The 21894-nt window shown below is 43.4% G+C and overlaps 1 protein-coding gene across 18 annotated transcripts in view; it reads left to right on the top strand.

The window, feature by feature from the left end:
- LOC121593624 (CUGBP Elav-like family member 4) overlaps positions 1–21894 on the top strand; it is a 330070-nt gene that overhangs the window by 251354 nt on the left and 56822 nt on the right. For 12 of the 18 annotated variants that reach the window (XM_041916157.1, XM_041916158.1, XM_041916164.1 and 9 more), the window contains one exon: positions 450–575. The exons of the other annotated variants lie outside the window; for them this stretch is intronic. In XM_041916157.1, coding sequence (XP_041772091.1) covers positions 450–575 — 126 coding nt within the window. The remainder of the gene's footprint in view (positions 1–449; positions 576–21894) is intronic. 18 annotated transcript variants of the gene reach the window in all.

Raw genomic sequence — 21894 nt, forward strand, 5'->3', positions numbered from 1 at the left:
ATGATGCAAAATTATTAATTTACTTTTTTCTTCTTTTTCTCTTTTCTTTTTTATGTCAAACCCATTGTTCGCTCTTCATGCAAAAACCAAAACAAACAAACCAATACAAAACAAAAATCGTACCATTCCCGTACCTGGCGTGTGTTGTGTGGTAAATGTGTGGTGGTATCAATCAACTAACTCGCCCATTTCGACTTCATCAATTGGAAATTGACGAATGAAAACACCAATTCAAAAATGATCAAAATAATTATCTCCATCAACAAATCAAACAAAACCAACATAACCAACCACCACCACCACAACCACCACTATCATAATCATCATGCTCATTCCTTGAAATGCACGCAAAAACAAACTACAACCATCAATTCGGTCTGCAAAACAACTACTTACAAACAATAACAAATATTTGTGTTACGGTGTTTTTGCATTGCATCACACTTTAGATCGAAAGCTTTTCGTTGGCATGCTTAGCAAGCAGCAAACTGAAGAGGATGTAAGACAGTTGTTTAACGCGTTCGGAACCATTGAAGAGTGCACGATCCTGAGAGGACCGGACGGTGCCAGCAAAGGTAAGTGCTAAATGTAATCGATTCTACCTGTTTTCACATCTTGCTCCTGTTTTACTTTAGCGCTCGGTGTACGATTAGTTATGTGCTGCTATTCCACAATTTCCAATCGTATGATCGGTTTGTGTTGTCCTTTATTTTTTAAATTAAAAACCTTCGGTTATGAAACTCGTTCTCAAAACAAAATTTTCTTTTTTATTATGTTTTATGTTTTCTTTTACTGCAATAAGTTGTTTATGAATGCGTCCGAGTCCATTTCGAGCATTTAAACAATGCAACTTTGCACGTATACACAACGGGCACTATTCTTCCTTTCACTTGTATGCGTGTTGTGCTGTTCATGTGTATTAGATTGTGTGTTTTATGCCTATTATGTCATGCGTGTCCAACAATTCTCTGACGGCAGGTACGAAATATAAATGTTTAATTTGTGTCGTTTACGTGTGTGTTTTTGTTTATTGTTATTAGGGTTGCTGAAGCGTAGCATAATATGAGCTTTTGAAAAAAAAAAAAACTAAATCATATGTGCTGTATCAAAACTAGGTAAACACATGTTCACATGACTCTTTCCTGTTGCACACAATGTAATGGCAAATATTACTTGCTAAAAGCTTAACAAATCATTTCCGATTTTCAATTATTGTTTATTCTACACCAACTACGCTCTTTAGCGTTGGGATAGTAAAACCTGCTAAAACTTGTAATAGATCCTGGGAACTAATTTAGTAACTCAATACAAACACACCCGGCTGCAATCAATAGTCTTCCGAGCCGGGTAATTTGTAAGCGTTGCACAGGTTACTGAAATTTTCCTCCTTCCTTTCTCAGCCTTACACCATCTCGTTCTACGAAAAGAAGAATGATTCGTATCATTTTAATTGCTCATTTAAGCTTTCGGGTTTCGTTTTCATTCGTGCTTTTCAATCTTCCTATATCATCGCAAGCTATCCTACGGATGCTCGTTTGCGAGGTAAAATTCTATACTGGGTTTGAGAAAATAGAAACAAAAAAAAGGTAAAAGTCCAAGTGGAAAGATTAATTACAGCTGCTGCCGGGTGGTTTGCGGAGCAATCAGCGGAGCCGTTTTTTTCGGGCACCTTTTTCTCCATCGTACACTCCTGACCCCTTTTTGGGCGATCTTTTCTACACTCCGGGCGTGCAATAATAATAACACAAGAATTCAAATCCTTCTTTAAGCTCTGGAAAAATGCCAGTCATTTCTCTCTAACTATATCCGGACACATAAACACTCCGGGTTTACTTTCCGGGACAGAGTTCGCGCCAAGGGTAAGGTCCATTCATTTCGGACTCCACGGTCCCGATGGCGATGTTGTTTGCCGCTTTTGCGTCTTGCGTCCGTTATCCGCTTGCTAGTTGCTAGTTTTGCTCATTGTCCTTTGGATACAATTTTCCCTCCGTCAGGCATAGTCAAAGGGAAAGTCACCGACGGTGTGTTACATTCAGCGCTGAGCAGCCATTTTTTCAATTACCTCATTTTGGAGAGTCCATCCGTCAACCGGATCCACCGAGAAACTGGGATCGTGGGAGAGTTGTATCATTTATTTTACCATGTCGGCCATGCAACGCTTCCTGTCACCTTCCTGGTAACTTCCTGCCTGGTAACTTCCCAGGCCAGAGCCAAGTGTGTTGGCTCCTCGGGCAAGATACTATCTATATGCACCCGCAACAGACGAGAGCATTTTTCTCATCGCAAAATAACCCCAAATGCACACTCATCAGTTGACCACTCGGGCCTGGGCCAGGCGGTATGAGGATTTACTAATTTCTGTTCGATGGCTTTTTTGCTGTTGTATTCGTTCATTCAATTCTGATCTCGGATTTTCTCGTTACCCACCGAAACGTGTAGATTGTAGCAGTACTTCGACAGAGCACTGCTGTTCGCTTCTGCCATATTCTTAATGGCGAGTTTGAAAAGGGAAGCATTTTACGAGACCAACAGCTTTTGGCTGTATTTACACGCTCTTTGTGTGAGATTGTTTCAACGACCTTTACATTCACTCTCTTCAAGCCTTGTCCTGTTTCCCGTTCCAAGAGTTTTGTGCTTTAACAAGTGGAGGTGCTTTACTTCTTCGACAGTTTGGCTTATGATTGGCAGTTACCGTGGGACTGGTGACTACTTTAATTTCAAATGGTTCCATGCGCTTGGTAACCATTGGTACGCATTATGTTTATTTTTTCCTTTAACTCGTTATTCCTTTTACTTTCGTTCCCAAATGTCATTCTAATAGCTTAGTATTTTTTCATCCATCCCGCCTGTCGCCCGGCACCCAGTTTTACTTCCAGACACCGTAACAGTCTTTGTTTTCAGCGAGTACTTATTATTTAAAAAATGAAACTAATTAAAAATTCTTCTTCGGGCAGCAAGAGAGGCTGAATCCAAACGCACAAAAAACCCCGTCCCAAGGCTGGCAGTGACGAATGGTCTGAGATGATCCAATCCGCAACAGAAGGGAGACGCACAACGTGGGAAACAAAATGCATCCGAAAAAAAAGTTAATTTCACTTGCTCTGAGTTTGCTAGACGTAAAATGATTTTTTTCTTCTTGTCGTTGGTGCAAAGAAAGAAGTCCTCTGTCAGGGTTTTATTAATTAAAACATAAATGGAAAACAAGTCTGGCGGTACGATTGCACGGAAAGGGTATTTCGCTAACGATGTTGAATCCGTAAAGTGAAGTTCACTTTTTAAATTCCGTGGTACGAGTGAGTGTCCTTTATTCGGACACACTAAGATGCAAAGTTTAAGTGCTGTATTTAACACTATACTCGACGTGTAAATCAAACCATTTCTTCTACCACCGTTGAAATTTTTAACGAAAACCGAAGGTGAGACCAAATTATTTGCGAGGCTGATATAAAACGCAGAATTATTGGTTATCCCCCAACCGGAACGTGATTGGAACGAGCGTTTTCATCACACTGCTAATCGGAAGAAAATTACTCCAATCACGTATTCTCACTCCAAGTTCAATCTCTTGCCAAACCCTACAAAGATACCCCAGAAAATCTACTTCCAATGATGCGTTGAGTCCTTTTCCACGCTCCCAACATAAGGACACGTTCGAAAATAACAAAAACAGTACCATTTTACGGAGAAAGTGTTGTTTTTTTATTTGTGTGCGCTCGGTTAGTCGTCGATTGGAAAGGGTTCCCTCTGCAAAAGCCTCATCACGGTATCTTCGTGAGGAACGTAACAACTACGTAAAAGCGGACAACCGTTCGTTCGATCACGCAACAGAAACAGACCCTCAGGCAAACCCCTCTACCAAACCACATTGATGGCAGGAAAATGGGTCACCAGATAAGATCGGTCCGTACTAAAATATTCCACAAACATCTTGCCATTTCTTTCTCTCTGTCTCCAACTTTCACTCCCTCACAGTGCTGGATTTCGATGATTTCGGGGTTTGTGTTACTTTTATCGTCAAATTAAAACGCCAAAATGAATTGTTTTACTATCGCACGAACGTCTGTCGGAGTCCGTGTTACAGGACAATCTCTGGAACGAGGAGAAAAACATCCCTCGCTATCGATCTGTTTGACACGCACTCCCTTAAGCAGCACGTTTTGGCAAAAGCAGTCTGTCGCTTACTTTTTCACCGACTCTTGGATTACTCTGCTGGCTGGCAACGGATGAATCGGAATTGAACGATGAATGAAAGGATGATGAAGAAATAGAGAGTCCACGAGATAAGATAGCACTGGGACATAAAATGAAAATCCTCCCGTTCCGGAAGGCTGTTGCTACATCGGAACAGTTAGCCAAGTTCTACCAACTTTCATTTCGCCCAACGACTGTAATTTACTACACACCAACGGGTTGTATGTACTAGATTGTGTTTTTGTCTTTCTTCATTTCATAACATCTTTTGCTTGCTTTAACGCAGAGCAGCACTTCTTTGAACAAATTGCAACTGTTGCACTTAACATCGCCCAAGAATAATTCAAGTGCTTTACCCATCTTTTCGTCCATTACATTCCAACCGAAATGGCACACGAGGCACGCATAATGGTGACACTCCTACAACAAAAGCCCTTGGAAACATTATCTGGACTTCAATCTCGATAAAAAGTAAGCTTGCTGCCCATTTCTTCGCTGTCTCACTTTGACGTGCCCCGATAAGGGCCCTTGTGCAGTCAAGAGCAAGCACACCAAAGCAGATAGAAACGGATAATGATGAAAAACGTAACAGCATTTGAACGCTGGAGGCACAAAAAATAGTCACTGCTGTCTTGAGATAGAAGTCACACTCACTAAACCGTGATAAATTCAAACCCATCTGAACAGCTGCCCGAGCAGAACGGGCAGCGGAATTAAAAGCGCAAGCGGACGTCGAGCGAATCAAGCAGAAGACTTAATTCGTTGAGAGTGGCATTCTTTTCTATAGTTTGTAAGGGTGGTGTTCGTCCACACTTCGCTTCAGATTCGAGCTTAATGTATCTGTTTCGAAGTTAACAAAGAATACAGTATAAAAAAAACTTCAATCCTAGCAAAAATCAATGAGTAAAAAGAAACTTTTTCTCAATGAAACAAAGCACTCTTATCGGGGGGTTGTGCCATAATGAGTTCACAGCGTAGTAAAAAAAAGAACCTCTTGGTCGAATAAAGCACAAGAGTTCTTTCTTTTGTAACCATCGTACTGTACACCGGCGGTATATCTTGTCCTGTTTCGTTTGCTTTTCGTTTGCTGAAACTATTCCCAGCAGCGGTGTCAACTTGAACCGAGCCACAAAATGACAACGAGTGAGTGAAGCACCAGCTGCCCAGATGGCCCGGAGCCATGTTTTCTGTCAATTTCTTCGATTGCTTGCACGTCACCCTGTTGGATTGCCAGGACCAGCAGGAAAAGGGTCCGTCGCTCCACCTAGACGATGTCTTCAGCTTGTCAGCCAAACCGCTTGGAGACGTTCATTCGTTCAATCTCTATGGAGAGCATCTTGGAGGTCGCAAGCGCCAACCAACCTCACATTGGATATAGATTTGATTGAAGTCATTTAAATGGAGATTACTCTAGTAAATACATAATTTATACGATCATGTGTACCATCGAGCTGTCATGTCGGAGTGTGTGTGTGCTTGTTGAATGGGGCGGAGGAATTTTCACTTGCGTATGGTGCGAACAGGACATCGACGAAACAGCAGTAGAATTGAAAGATTACATGTATAATTCAGTGAGAAATTTATTTTGAGTTCAATTTGTTCGCCCTGGGTGCAGGGTTGTCGTGCTTACGTCGAGCGCTACTTCGTCCAACTGGTGGCAGTTTTGTGTTAGGATTATTGATGATCCGCACCGAGACCACTGACTAGTGAAATATTGAATCTTGATTTATTTGATAGCACATCGTTGAAATGTTGCCACCGAGGGACAATCTTTTGTCGAGAGCGATCGAAGTGAGCGTAAGAAAAATCTTTAGAAGAAGAATGACTGCTTGGCCCGTTGTTGCTATCGGTAATCGTGTACAGGCTAGTATTATTACGACGTATTATTATTAAAAGCCAATCGAACGGATTTCAATCAAATCCTCTGAACCAGTTCATCTATGATGTAAAACTCAGCACCATCCGAGAAGGAGATGATTACACGTGGTGCTTTGGTACCAACAACGAAATTAAACTACACTCCTTTACAATATTCGAAGGAGTCCTCGGTTACAGTGTGCTAGAAACACTGCCGCACGATCCCTTCTTTACGTACGGAAACATCCCCAACAACACAAAAAGTAATTAAATTTCTGTTACACCGCTTTGATGTAGACGTCAAGAGAAAGTTGATTGCTTTCTGGCTCTTCGTGTAATAGCAAATCAGAACCAGAGCTGCTCAACCGGTACCACTACAGCGGAGGTGTTGCAAGGAAAATTGATCGTTTGAACTCGGTAACTATCGACAGCGAGTCGACGAAAAACAGTTGCAATCACGAGGACTATTTCTAGAGATCCATCCGGCACAAAGGATTATGCTCGTTTCCTTCTACATCAAAGCCTGTACGGATATTTGAAGAACATGCTCTTTGTGGAACTGGCGAAACATAAATTGAAACATGTTTTCTATTTTCCAAGTTTACATCCTTAATCGTTATTAAATCTAAAGGTGCCTCAGTAATTAGCAAAAGGTTTATGTCTAAAAATAGTTTTAATTTGCATCACATTAAATTTACATATTTTTCAAGTTGAATGGCGAATGTTTCTTGTATATGAAGGTCACTTAATATGTTTGCTTTAAAATCTCCTCATACAGTCTTGCAAACACAAAAGATAAACACAATACAGCTTAACTTGATTTTGACCTAAAAATGCTACCGATGTATCTCATTCAGCACAAAGTGCTTGTAATTCCTATCACGCGGTTAGAAAACTTTTTCACCTACTTGGCAATAAAATACTATTCCGTCGGATGACTTCATTCACCGTACTGAGCCCATGAAACCTTTCCTGCATCAACAGCAAGCAGGGAGAAGAAAAACGTGCCACCACCCTTCGAAAACGAAAGTGAAATGGGAAAAGTTTCCCACAAAACCTCCAAATAGTGCAATAAAAAGGACAGCGAAATCGCCACGAATTGGCTATCGAACGTTTGACAGTGTGAGAGATGTGTGTGGCACACCAAACCAAACAAAAACATACAACAACAAAAATCCCATAAACTCATAGCCCCTTGTACCAAACCACGGGAACATCTTCAAACGGGCGAACCGTGCCTCTTTGGTCAAGACTTCGAAGCACACACACAAACACACACACACATACCGACAAATACAAGCGGAGAAAATAATAAATTACCTCCATTTGTTGTGAAAGTGGAATCGCGCCAATGCAGCCCCAAAAACGTACGAGAAATGAAATTGTTTCGTCGAGTTTTGTGCGCGTGTTCACGCCGCTGGAATGTCGATGGGAATTCGTACTTCGCGCACCTCCAACCGGAACTCAGATATGATGGAGTTTTATTACATCCATTATTACTGGCCATCACGAGCGCGATGCGATCAAGACGGGACAGGGAAGAGGACATTTGGGTGGCAATTGATGCGACGCTGTCTAGGCTAGGCAATCAGAAAGTATTATAATGTTACATCGATGCGAGCGAGTACTAGGTCGACGAATAACAACCCGTCGTCAGTTTGAGCGTGCGTCCGAAATCGATCTTCGAAGGTCCTTAAAACTTTTTATCACTTCCGATGTTGCGGTTGTTTCGGCTTCACTCTCTAGCGTGCAACTTCATTTTGCCTTCGGTCTGTAGGTGTCGGTGCTATTGTTTTGCTCAGCTTATCTGTTCGTTATTGAAGATGAAGCTCACACACAAGAAACATCCACCAAGCTAGACCAGTTGTCCCGGAAAACTCACTTCGTAGCGCTGATAGCAAGAACCAGCGGCGTGATGAAAACCGGTCAAAAGATGGACCAAAGTTTGCGAGCGACTAACCGCCGAAATTGTTTGTCCCGTGGGGTGTCTTGTTCGAAACCGTCGCCAACAGAACATGCTGAGTAAGGACAATCGAAGTGCCCTTCATCGAGTGCTCATGCTTTCGGTGGGTCGGTGGTTAAACTTGGGACCATTTCGCAATACTGTACAGAATGAGTACCCACACATACACACACACACACACACATAACCCCTAGATCGTTAAGCAAAAGTTTACCAGTTGGGGACGCTTGCTTCGGGGACGTGTGTATGTTTTAGGACCGAAGAGAGCATCTCAAGGAAAAGCAAACCCCCACAGGGATATCATCAATACGTCGAGCGACGGGCACATACTTTCCAATCAATTTTTTTGTGCCGTGTTGCCGTGTCCATACCGTCTCTTCTTTTCCTGTCGTGGAGGACGTTTTGCACGGCCAAAGACGACAACGTCTCACGAGGATCGTCACGAGCCGAACATTATGTCACATCGAGCCACCATGTGCCCTGTGCTGGGTGAAACGTACCATATAACCGCTTGGTACGGAAAACTTTCCCTCTATCCTTTCCCGACTTTTAGCGAGCGACGTCTCCTTGCCTTCTCCTTCTCTTCTTTGCGGGTGATTGACCCGCCACGACCGCAGCCGAGTATGGCCGCGGGTAAGGGGAGGGGGTGAGAGTTACACAACAAAAGTTTTTTGCTCTCCCAAGTGCTTCTGGTAAATGTTGAAGATGTATGTTGCTTTTTTGCAACCCCAAACCGTTGCTTCTGCCAGCCAGCATGGTTCGGGTGTTGTTTGTCCGCATACGAATATTGAACACCGAGACGGTTCCGGATGATCGGAAGGAATCAAGCAAGATCTGGTAAATAACAACAGCATCCATTGCTTCCCCACCGACCACCGCTGTCAATGAGATGTAATAAAATATATTTACTGACATATTCGCATAAATAAAGTACACTTCGACGCGATATTCGTTTCGTTGGCTTCTGGGTTGGCCATCGAGGAAAACAAAACTGGCGACAACAAAAAAAAACAACAAGAAAGGAAACGAACTTTTCTCAACAGGAGCATAGAACAAGCGAAATATATTCACCAGCAGTTGTCAAAGTTTTCGCCAAGGGAAGCGTCCAGTACACTAAACAACGCTACTCCGCACCTAGCCCAAGGCCCATCATCTTGTTTTTACACACTCACACACTTTTACTTCTATCCCTCTCTCTCTCTCTCTCTCTCTCTCTCTCTCTCTCTCTCTCTCTCTCTCTCTCTCTCTCTCTCTATCAATCCTGCTTTCCTTCTGCGCGATATCCCTTAGGGAAAAGGAGTGGCAAAGTTTTTCATTCATCGTTCGCATCGAAAAGTACGTTTCGTTTAGTACCTCCCGGTAGATTTCGCTCGTCCAATACATCGCACCAAATGGCGCAGGAAGATTAAAGACCTTGCGTTCTCTGGGTGTCCTTGGCTGATGAGCATCCTTTCCTCGTTTGTTATCCTTACGCGTACAAAACACTTTTTAATGACGTTTTCCTCCTCCATAATCTCCCATTCCACGAACTGGCACGGTACGGGCAGGGGGTGCGATGCGTATTTAGAAAGTTTTCAGTTTCAACACTTCCGCACTTTTCCGTAATCACCCCTTTTTTGGTGCGGTACGGATTGAACAATTGAAATCCGAACTCGGTGGAAGTTTTTTTTTTCTTTGCTGGAATAAAAAGCAATCCGCAGCAAGAAAGCCAACCCTCGCTCTCGTTCCTGGTATTCGTGTAATTCTAATTTAATTTAAACCCTCGTTGAGAGACTTTTTACATCGAATGTAATATGGATGGGCGAATGGGGGGGGGGGGGGGGAGGGGGAGTATTTAGCGCTATTCGGGAACCCTTCTCGAAACGTATAGGCATTTCCCTGTGCCGTGCTCGATGAGTTTCGACCAAGAGGGACTCTGACACAAGAGACTGATGGAAGATAAAAATGATGATTTCTCTCACTCACACTTTCGATCTCCTGCGTAGGTATGCCTTTGTCGAAATAATACGATTTTGCTCTGCACATCGCTGTACTTCGGGAGGGTTTTCCTTCCGTTGGCGTCTTGAGACCGTCGTCCGTCGTTCCCTGAGACGGTAATGCGTTTTTAATGTTTCGGTAGCACAATATATAACAGGCACACTGTACACTTGTTTAAAATGAATATAATTCATTCGGTTTTGTCCCGTCGGGCCACTGCTCGCGTGGCTCGAGACGTCTACCGAATTGTTATTGTTGTGATCTGTGTCTGTTTCTGCGTATGTGGGCAGAAGTTTCACCAATATTTTCTTTTTCACCGCCGATGAGCCTATAGCCCTCTCGGTAGACATGGCGGAGTTGAACCGCCAGGGGAATCATCCATAAACATTTTCAATGAAAGCTTTTGACGAACGTTATCATCCATTTTCTTGTTCTCCCATGAGCCAGTTCGCTTGAAAGGCTCACCCCACCCGGGAGGCTCATAAAAAAATAATTCCAAACACCGATGACTACTTTGGACGGCGGCAGACGAAAGAAAAGCAAATGCTGATCTCTTTTTTTTGCTTCCACAGCCACCGCAAGCCACCACAGGTTGAACAGGCAGAAGAGAAAAAAAATATTCGCTTTTTTATGCAAATGTCGTTACAAAGAGCATACACGCTGAAATGAAAATGGCACATTCAACAAGAGAACGGTCGCACGGGCATTACGCCAGAAGGATACAATACAGACACGGCATGAAACACAAACTTCTTCTCGTCTGCTCCAGCATGCCCGCGAGGACATGGCTGTGCAGGTTCCTCAGGGTTTTCTCGGTGACAGAAATTACTTGTTCAATGGGTACAGGGGTACACAGCTTCTAAAAAAGACCTCAGGCAAACGACGATGGAAGGAAAATTTCATTTTACGATCGTGCTCGCGATACTTCCCCTGCCCTCTCCTCTCTTCCTCTTCCCAAGACCATCCAACCTTCGCGGTAGTGAGTTTGGCGGAATACCTTTTTTATTTCATCACGGTGTGGAAGATTTACAATACATTGTCTCATGGCTCGTAAAAAACAACCAGCGGAAAAGCAGTTAAAGGCAACCAAATTCCGATCCTTATTATTCCTTTGTAATGATTTCGCTGTATTTTTTTCTTTTTAATCTCGACTACAATTGTCACAACTTGTAGCTGTGGCTTGTTCTATTTCCATTAAAAAGATGTTTATTTTCCTCTCTATCTTTGCAGGTAAGCTTCAGCATGGATTTTAAACATTGAGAGCAAACACTGACTGGTGAGCTGTCATTTAGTAGTATGTAAGCAACTGTATGTGTTATTGAGGCATCTGTAACGATCTTTCGATTTTCTTGTCAACTTGTTTTTTATTTCCTGTAACATGGTATCTTAATTCAATGAATTATGTACCATCTGTACCTCATATTTACCAAATTACGCTCATTTCTCTTGGACATGACCTCTTGGATGTTCCTTGCATTTAAACAAAATAGGGCCCTTGTACACAGTAAAAAGAGTTATGTTTCAGATGAGTGCAAAAACTTAAACTATTTAAGCGAAACTATTTTCCTAAATTTTTAAGCATAAATTCAATCATTTGTAATATTCATCCAAATCAAAACTTTCCCAGTCAAATTACTTCTGCATTTGATTAAAAAACATGTTTGATTACTAGACATGAAAGCACACTAATATACATAGGTTGATTATTTATCGAGGATATTTTGTAGCTCATCACAGCTCAAATATTCAGGGAATTTATACGTATAATCGTATTTTGACCGAAAGTAAATTCCTGCTTCAACTCAAATTGGTTGGAATTTAAAGCATGAGCTAAACATTCCATGCTATAGTCATAGTTTGCATCTCAGTCTCTGCATGCTATAAAAGAGGATGTTAGCATATGATTCGAAATGAGCTGCATTTGTTTCCTTTAAAGCGATTTGATAATAAATGTTGATATTTTAGTTTTATTAAAAAGTTTGTAATTCATCCAATTAAAAAAAGGGTCCACTGTTTCATTCGGTGGCATTTTGCAGTATCTTTTCATGTGAATGCTTACAAACAATAAACAGTGCCAACATTCCAATCAACCAGTAAGCCTTTTCGGTAAATGTTTGTTGAGTGGCGGATTATCATTGCAAATTGCTTTCAATTGGCGACAAATGATTGAGTCGAAAATTGGAAAATTTGGCCGATCCCCCCATCAGATGTCAACGGCTGAAGGTGGTGGTGAAATGAGTTTTGAACTGTTTTACTTCCAATGAGTTTCGGAATATTGTTTATTGTTTAATTGTTTATTGTTACTTTATCAGTAGCTATGCTACTTTGTGTTACTAATCTGGTCACTGAATATTTTTTGTTTCTGATGAAACATTTTTCATTTTTAAAGTATGCCATCAAACCTCTTGCAATAACCTCTTTCTCTACTACTTCCATCAATTACGAAAAGACATACTTTTTACACCCTTGCGGCCATTCGTTTTCTCGAGAGCAATGCATTCTGTCAGCAGCTCAGTCAACTTCTCCTTTGAAAGCTGTCCAACTAGTGGCCCAGTGAACGAATAAAAAGGCTCAAACTCGATGGCACCAAGCATTCGTTCCACCACTTGTCGCCCGAATGGCGTGCACTTTATGGCAGCAGCGAGAACAATTTATACACTGATTGTCCCGAAAGGCAATCCGCTTCTCTCGGTCCAGTTGAGGTCACCTTTCTGGTTGCCGCATTTTTTGCCCTTCTTACGACTGTGTACGACTAACAAAATGACTGTCTTATCCTTTCGGGGAAGTAGTGCTTGAAAATGAACTTACAAAGTATTGTCGGGCGATGCAAGGCGAGCGAAAGTATGAGGTAACCCTCGATTTTTCCCGTTTTTTGCTGAGCAAAATTTCCATATTTTTCTCCCACCAAAAACCCACCACCCGCTGCGAACTGAAATCATTTTCATCTTTTGCTGTATGACGTTTCGGGATGCTTTCTTTTGGTCCTTTGTCCTTTTTTTATGCAAAAAACCGAAACGGTTGGAGAAGGCAAACGATCCGCACAGTACAAAGTACGCCTGTGAGTGCGTTGAATGAATGCCTTAAGGACTTTATGTCTAACTTCCTGCCAGTAAGGACTCCTCCCAAGTGTACCACCATCTTCAGCAAGGATGCTGAATTTTCATGCGTTTTGGGGTGTCATTTTACTTCTTGAATTTGTGTGTGTGTGTGTGTGTGTGTGTGTGTGTGTGTGTGTGTGTGTGTGTGTGTGTGTGTGTGTGTGTGTGTGTGTGTGTGTGTGTGTGTGTGTGTGTGTGTGTGTGTGTGTGTGTGTGTGTGTGTGTGTGTGTGTGTGTGTGTGTGTGTGTGTGTGTGTGTGTGTGTGTGTGTGTGTGTGTGTGTGTGTGTGTGTGTGTGTGTGTGTGTGTGTGTGTGTGTGTGTGTTCATTTTCGATCCCATGCCACCTCTGTCACACTAGGCGTTCGCACATTTATCTGACATTTGAACGACATCTGAAAGTGGGAGGTTTTTTTTACTTCCTTGAATGTTTTTGTGTTTGCTTGGGTGGTGTATGTGTTTGGATGTAGGTAGCACGCCGAACAAAACCGTCCCACCATCAACTTCAAACCTCAAACGCCAAACACACAACGTTACCATCGCGGTAGGTTACGTTAGCTGGGATAAAGATGTGTTTGGTGCCGGATGCGTGAGGAAGACGGCGCACTGTACATCATACTAAGTGCAAAAGTGCTTCCTCTTTTTTACCATTTCTTTTCGTACCTTTTTCCAAGAAAAAGAAGCTTGCTCGGTTTTTAGATGTTTTACCTGCCCGTGGAAAACACACACGCAGTTATTGGACACTTCGTACAGAGAAAAAATATTTTTTTTAAAATAATTGTGTCTTTGATTGGTGTGGAAATCTCCTACAAAATCACTTTCACACCACATTTCCAGTAATAAATTCCCCACTATAGACGACGAAATCTACGCTAATGCCCCTAACACTACCCAAGCGTCCGTTATCATGACCTATCTTATGCAAATTGCCCTTAAATGAAATACCACCCAAAAACGGCGACAGGGGAATCATTTCTCTCAAAATAACAATCATCTCCTCGGCCATGTACCGTTCGTTTCTGGTTTGCAAGATTGCCATCTCGCTTCTTGAAAGAAACTTTAAATAGTCTGCTTTCTTTGTTGCACAAGCAGGTAACGTGTGCTGTGCCGCAAAAGGACATAGCAGCGATAAACAAACGACCAAACACACCGCGCCCACATCCTGGCAATATGACAATACTGTCTAGAGCGTGCTCGAACGTAGGGAGCCCCGGAACATGGCGCCACTCTAGACGTGGGCAACACATAAATGAAGAAATATTAACGCACCGCACCCTAATATAATATTAACGCGATATCTCTATGGGCATATTAGGTAATGGCGTAGAACGTAAAAGTTTGCCCTGCTGTTGGACTGGTTTCCGGCAACCAGCGCCAGGAAGAACGCTTCTTCGATGGTAGGTGTATGTTGTTGCATGTTGCCAGCCTGTTGGTGGCTCGATTGGACTATTGTATTGGAAAAAAAGAAGAAATTCTGTTTTCTTTCTCTTCCTTTTTGCTCTATTCCATAAAAGGGATTTTTTTTAAATAAAAACGCTCAGGTGAAGCTTTTCGCACCTATACACACAGCTCGTGGAGCTGTTGCAGAGTTGTTTTTCTTGCGTTAAGTATCAGTTTGCGACTCGCTGGGAATACTTTTCTACACTTCAAGGAGTGGTACCCCAAACAATCATAAATATGAAATGAACCTGAGCGGCTGTGCTGGCATTTGCCCCCATGTCGCAGAGAAAATGTGACTGGTATCGTGATTGATTGAATATTTTAGGAATAAACCTTGTTTTACATTTTGAACACATATTTTTCACATTCAAGATAACCTAACGAATCTTTTACCTACAAAAAGCTTCAAACAAACTGCAATAACTTGTTATTCATAGAAAACGCTCAAATTGTAATGCAGCCTGAACAATGCAACCATCCATTTAAAAATGTATGCATCACTTAACATTCTGAACGCACTTCGCGCACAAAAGAGCGACCCATCATTTATCGGCTTATTTTCCTATTTTGCGCTCACTATCATCCATTAAATCGTCTCACTCGAATTGTCAACTTGTCACCGGGACCATAACAAAGCCATTCAAACGAGCTGTGCAAGTACTATCACCTCATTCCTGTACTTCTTGCACTTCAAACAAGCGTCTTAAGCTCCCAAACGAAGGATACTTTCTTTTGGCTAGGGAAAAGAATGAACGACCCAGCAACCAGCACATTCACGCAGTGCAGAGACACACAAAACCTCCGACAGATCGCTCGCTCTTAGCCGCATACAATAAGGGGGTATGCTTATGAAGTGACATTTGCTGCCGGGCTGCCCGTTTCCACATACCTTCCCCTGGCGCCGGAAAATAAATTTGTTCCGACTGTGGGAGCAATTATTTCCCAGCTTCCTGCCCACTAGCGTAGCGCCGGGGAGAAGAGCGAAAAGCGCAACTAGTCGCCGCATTTGCCAACCGAATGACAAACGACAGCGAACGCTCACTCGTCAGTACTCGGGGCACTGGCTGAATGAATGCACAGGGTTTCAGTTAGCTGCGTGCCTTCCGGGGGGACCTAACAGCAGCAGCAGCACATGAATCATATTGTCAGCCTTCTTTTCAAGTTGGCAACTTTCCTTTGCCGCTCGCTTTTGTCATGTGCCATTTATTTCATGCCGTAAGTGGTGCTCTATCTTCACACACCGCCTCCGTTTCCCTGGACATACGAAACATAATGCATACGAGGTGTATGTGTGTGTGTAAGGCCGGATATGGGCTTCGTTATTGGCAGCACTAGTTTTGGTGGTTAGGGGTTTTCGCCAGGGCTATCGTTGACAGTGTCGCTCGACTTCTCTTGTATTCCGGGTTTTTTTCTCTCTTTTCTCTCTCTCCACCTATCAACTTCTCAAAACACATTTCTTTATGCCTGATGGAAGCAAATATCTACATCGGCTGGTGGCATCACCATGCACCACTGTGTACACGGTTGGAAATACACCAGAGAAACAACTCAGGACAGCACTATGTCACTTCCATCAAAACCCCACAAACCGCACATTGTTCGGTCTTGGAGCAGTGTCAGTGATAAGAGCCCAGCTCTCCATTGAAGAAAAAAAACCCCTGTGAGACAGTGTTTCAGGAAATGGAGCAATGCAAAATGGAATTGCTCTACGAGAAAAGTGCTCTCAGGGAGGGCGTATCGATGTCAGCTTAGAGCCGGTGATTTCACCAGTGATTCTGACTGCAAAATAATACATTGGTCCATGTTAAGATGACAAGATATTTGTCGTGATTTTGTGCTGCACTGCGATTTTATATATTTCAACGTCATGTGTTTTTACTTTCAACTGTTTGGATTGAAATGTTTCTAAATACCAAAAGCTATTAAGATATGAAAAAAACATTCACAATTCTTTGCGAGAGGCAAATGTTACATTTCCGTTTCAGGCGGGCACAACATGAAAAAAAAACAATCTTCCAACTGTCATAAATCATAAGCCGACTGGCTTGACTACATCACCAAAGAGAATCCACTCGCGTACCAAACGTACGGTTTACCACTGGTCGCATACTGAGCAGAGGGCACTCCAATGCACTGAACATAATTTCACACGTGCCGGCTGCTGTTGCTGGCTGAATGTGTTGTTCAGCCGTATCATGTGGGCCAGCAGTAGATCATTCCAAGAAGCGGTGGTTTACTGCGACCAGCCGAGGTTAGCGCAACACACGGCGCATAGCGAAAAGATCAACCAGAAACTCTTCCCCTGGCGTTTCGGTACAACCGCCAAGCACACTGCTTGGTGCTTTACAGCGCATACCATACCAAACGACTGTGAATGGACGGCGCTGCGTAGAGACGTTGCGGTACCATGTTTCGGTGGTTGTCGAGGAATGCATGCACGTACCCTTATTCGTTATTCGCATGTCTGATCCTGAATAGCACTGCCCCTACTCACCATATTCGCCAGATGCCCTCGCACTATGTCCTTTTCTGCTTCCCTTCCCCATGGCCAATGGTTGTCACGACACAATCTTTCTCCATTTCCCTTCAAAAACGTCCTGGCAAACGTCCCTATCGCATCGTTTCAGGTATTTTTTTTTATTTTGCTTGGTCTGTAGCCCCAGTTTATCCTACATTGGGTTCCTTGCTGCACAATTGTTCCAAAAGGATGCCACCACACAAAGGGGTGCTACAAATACTCTCCTTTCTCCGGGTGTTTTATCCGCGTGAAACATTTGTCAAGCTCACATTCCTGCACTCCCCCCCATTCGCTCGACGGGAATAATGAAACAAACAAAAAATAAAATCCCAAACATTTGCCCCTTGGACACACCAGCACAAAACAAATCAACAGTGAATAAACCAACTGCAACAGAAAAAGAAAAAAAACTCTCGTCCATTCTTCAGCCTACCTTCAGCGCTTCCTCAGGCGGGCAAAATAGCCCACAAGTTAAGTCACAACCGCTGGACGGGAAATAAATTGGATATGACATAAAAATTATTCTTTTATGTTCCATGTTTAAGGGCAACCCTGGGAGGCAAGTGTCCAAGGGAGAAATTGAAGCGAAAGTTGGCGCTGCAAAAAGAACATTCAACTGTATCGGTGACGACCTGGAAAGGCTCCTGCCTCGGTCGTGGGACATAGCGCCGTGGGATTGGTTGCTTATCACGCGCAGAGAAAAATTGACTTTGAAAGTAAACCCTCCGTACGTTGGTGTGGTGACATGGCCGAAAGAAAAATCATATTCACCACAGTCGATGTCACAACAACGTGAAAAAGTAGCGAGAAAATGTTGATTAATTTATATTGTTGCTTTTCTTTCTCCTCAGCCATTTTCTTTATTTCTGTAAGGTACAAATTTTGATTCAATTCGTTTAATTAATTTGATCAATTAAAAGGAAATATATTTCATTCCGCTTCCTTCTTTTAACGAGTGCTGAGCATACTCTTAAGCATTTTTTACATTATTATAAAACTTATTACATCATTATATCTTGCTTTTGTATATCTCATTATTATTTGTGCGTTAAGTTAAGTCAAACATTGCAACACTCCAACACGTAGCAAGAAGGATTTCCACGTTCTTTCCATCAATCACTGCTATCACAGGGTTTCACGAGCCCAGAGATGAAATCACTTTTCCCACCCCCGAGCCATCCACACACACTCACACACACAGTCTCACAAACATATAAGCAGGCAGCCAACAGAAGCATCGTGCGTCTTGGTGCGAAAAGCAGCGTCCTCCTGTTTGGAAAAGCCAGAAAGAAAATGAACCAAATGGTGGCTTTAATTTTACCTCATTTGTCTTTCGGCGAAAATGGGGGAAGGGTTTTCCTTTGCAACCGACAACATCGCCCCCGGGGCACACGCAACGGTACAAATGTGACTCTACCTTTGACACGTGCCGTTTCGGAGAACCTTGCACCTCGCATATACTCGCACACTAAGCCAGTGGCGGTGTGTACACGCGTTTCTGAGTGTGCGTGCGCGTTGATTGTGTTGTGTGTTCCGGGAAAAAGGTTAAAGGTTTCCGGCTTTTATCTTAAAACGGGTTTATGACTTTCAGTTTATAGTGAATGGCTGTCATTTGTCGTGTCCGTAGTGTCTCGGGCGAGTTTTGACAGAACTTTTCTGGCTCTTGGCCTTGCCCTCTTATCCGTGCCACACCATTGGAAGTTGATGAGAAGGTGTAGCCCGTGTAGCCAGGGGCTGTTATCCAAGAAGCGTCCAACGATTACGAGATGAATAGGATGCGTGTTTTACTCACGCAACAAACAAGGTTGAGTCACACTCAGTGCTAAAACGGTCCCTGTGTGCCGGAGGGAAGGGAAATTTGTTCGGGGAATTTATTTCGATTCCAGCTGAAGTGGCCCACAGGCTCTTGAGTGGCGAAACTGAACCCGACCCCGGTGTGTCCGTATGTTTGTGACAATTTCAAGTGACATCACCTCGTATCGTTAAACATGGGGAACAAAGTCAGCACAGGACGCAGCGCAGGTACGGACAGCAACCGACCACACTGGCTGCTTGAGTTAGATTCGCATGGATTCGAGGCAATTTTCAACGCCTGCCGGCAGGGATGATTGCCTTCCGTGGTCGGGGCCGTCGTCCTTGTGGAGCCCACAGGATCCACTGCATTCCCGTTGTTTGTCTGGCAGGGGAGGTGGACAGGTTAGTTGGGGGAAAATGACGGCCGAAAAAAGGGTGAACCCTCGATTTAGGTAATCGAGTTATAGCGCTATAAACCATTCACCGTGGCTACGTGCCGCATTTAGAATCTCGACATTTTGATGAGCTGAGGGAAATCTGGTTTTCTCTTGTCTTCTCTCTTTTTTTATATTTTCTACACCCTCCAACTTAGTCGTCCGTGCTGGCCGGAAATCCTTCCAATTGCATTGCAGGCCGTACCGTGATTACCATACACGAGACCACTGGGAACCTGCTCGTTTCGCTGTCCTAATGGTAAACGAAAAAAAGGGGTTGCCAGGAGGATTTTTCTCGTTGCTCTGTGTCTCCTTCGCCGGATTCCGGCCGTTCCGCTAACGAACCCATGACACTAAGCGTTTTGATGTGTGACGGAAATTTATCATGCTCAGGTATACATGTCCATAATGCGTAGCTGTCACATCTATCAGCACGGATTGAGATCCACGTCAACCGTGGCCTTTGTGCCGATGGGGTGAGTGGAAAATTGTCTTGGGCCGAGCCGCTCCCATTGGCTATTACTGGCGTGTGCAAGTCGCTCGACATTTTGCTGTTGATATATTTGAAGAGGGCCAAACAAGCGCACCAAAATGGCATTTCTGTAACGAGTCGAGCAGAGAAATAATAATTTAAATTATCTAAAGGCGAAATGTATGTAATGGGATCAAAACCAAAACGCTTTGACGATTCGGCTCCAGCAGAACTCATTTATAATTCTCCGCACGGACGGGCAAGGCTTAAGGGATCTTTCACATTTCCAACTCTCTCATTGCACTCAAACACACACACAGACACAGGCGAATCTGGAGGCAGTCCCTGTTTTAATTCCAGCCGCATTATTCCAAACAGCTTTTCAACCCTCAATTCCCACCGGAAGCATTCATTGATGAATTGATCATGTTATTTTCCTTTCTTTACCTTGAGATGCGGTCGCTACAAAGGCGAAAACAGTAACAGTGAAGAAATACGAAAACGAAAACAAAAAAAAACCCTTGCAGCGAGCGATTGGACCCGCCGACATCGACAATCCTTATCAGTGTCTGCTTACAGCCAGAAACCATCGAATTCCCTTGAGTGTTTGGCGGGCGCATCTGCTGGATGTTGCCTGCCTGCTGCTAAAAAGAGATTTTATTTGCACCGAAATGAAAGGAATGACAGCCGGGTGGATGCTCACGAATCAAACGCGTGCTCTACCACGCCTGAAGCCCTTTTTTTGGATGGTGATCCCTTTTGTGAGTGGAACGCTTTCATATCGCTCTTCGGCTGCGAGGCCGAATCGTCCGCCCATCGAGGAGCCCGGCCGTCCGCGTTCGTTTGTTTCTGGGCGCCTCCTTATCTGTCGAGCCCATAAGTAACCTTCGAGGGAGAGCGCTCGAAGTGCCTCTAGGTGGCAACGCAAACGAAGCACCAACACAAAAAAGGAGGCATTTTGGAGCAAGAAAAAGGGCACCCCACCGGGTCGTGCTGTTGTGTGTACCCCTTTTCCATGCCGCTTCCAGGCTGGAGGATGGAAGACGGGCACAATATCCTTTATGCCATCCTGTACGCCTTGGGGCGATTGAAAGGATTTTTGTTATCCGGTATCGTTCCCCGGCACTCCGGCAACCGTGCAAAACGCCGCCGCCTTGCCATGCCTTCGTGCCATCGGGAAAAGCAGATGGAGGCATTCACAAATCCCGTGCAGGGATGGCCTCACGCACCCAGGCTTATCGCGCCCAATCCACCAGCCGCTTTCTGTTTCCATTCGATTGCACACCATTACCAGTTAAGGTCTCTAATGTAATTTAGCTAACCGGATTCAGCGGCGTTATAACGAACCGACGAGTGAGGCAGTTGATGGCAGCTGGAGGAGGAAACAGCTAACAAACAAACAAGTAAACAGGAGAAAGTTTGACGTAGGCAAAAAACTGGACAAACAAGGAAGGAAAAAGTAAGAGGAAAATCAAAGCTGCTGATAAGATTGAACTGAGGCCGGTTTCTTTTTGCAGGTTTGAGCATTGATGGCTTAAGATAGCCATCTTGATGGGCATCAATTATGGGGTTAGTAGTTAAGGAAGTGAGTTGAATCTGTGTTTTGGCAACGAAATGTAGGTTCAAAACTACAGTTTTCAGGATTTTTAATGTATTGCTTTGTTTAGCATTTTCGATGCATTAAGGTGAAGATAAACTCTTACACATTGTTACTTCTTTACTTTTTGCTTTTAACAATGCTATTTCATACAATCCTCAAGACAATGCAAAACAAGACTTATATCACTATTATCTCTTCTAAACTATTTGTAATGAAATATTCGGAAGACCATTTATTATTGATTCAAAGTATAAGCCACATTGGTTGGTAAAAAAACAGTTCATTTTTCAATAACGCTATCGCTGGAATAGATTTGCTCGAATGAAAACTAATTCTACCAAAGTACTTCAACCAAACTCCGGTACAATAAGCTGTTTTCCGGCACGAAGGCACGAACAGGAAACCAAACACAGGAAATAACCTTCCCTTCTCAGTTGGAATGCTTCAAATCACCACATGCTCCACATTACGGCTTCCTCCGCCGCGTGCATAGAGCAACCGGTGTGGAATGCATTCCGTGGTCACCGAGACTGACCACCGTCACCAAACTT

Source organism: Anopheles merus, chromosome 2L, assembly GCF_017562075.2.
Source record: "Anopheles merus strain MAF chromosome 2L, AmerM5.1, whole genome shotgun sequence".
NCBI lineage: Eukaryota > Metazoa > Arthropoda > Insecta > Diptera > Culicidae > Anopheles > Anopheles merus.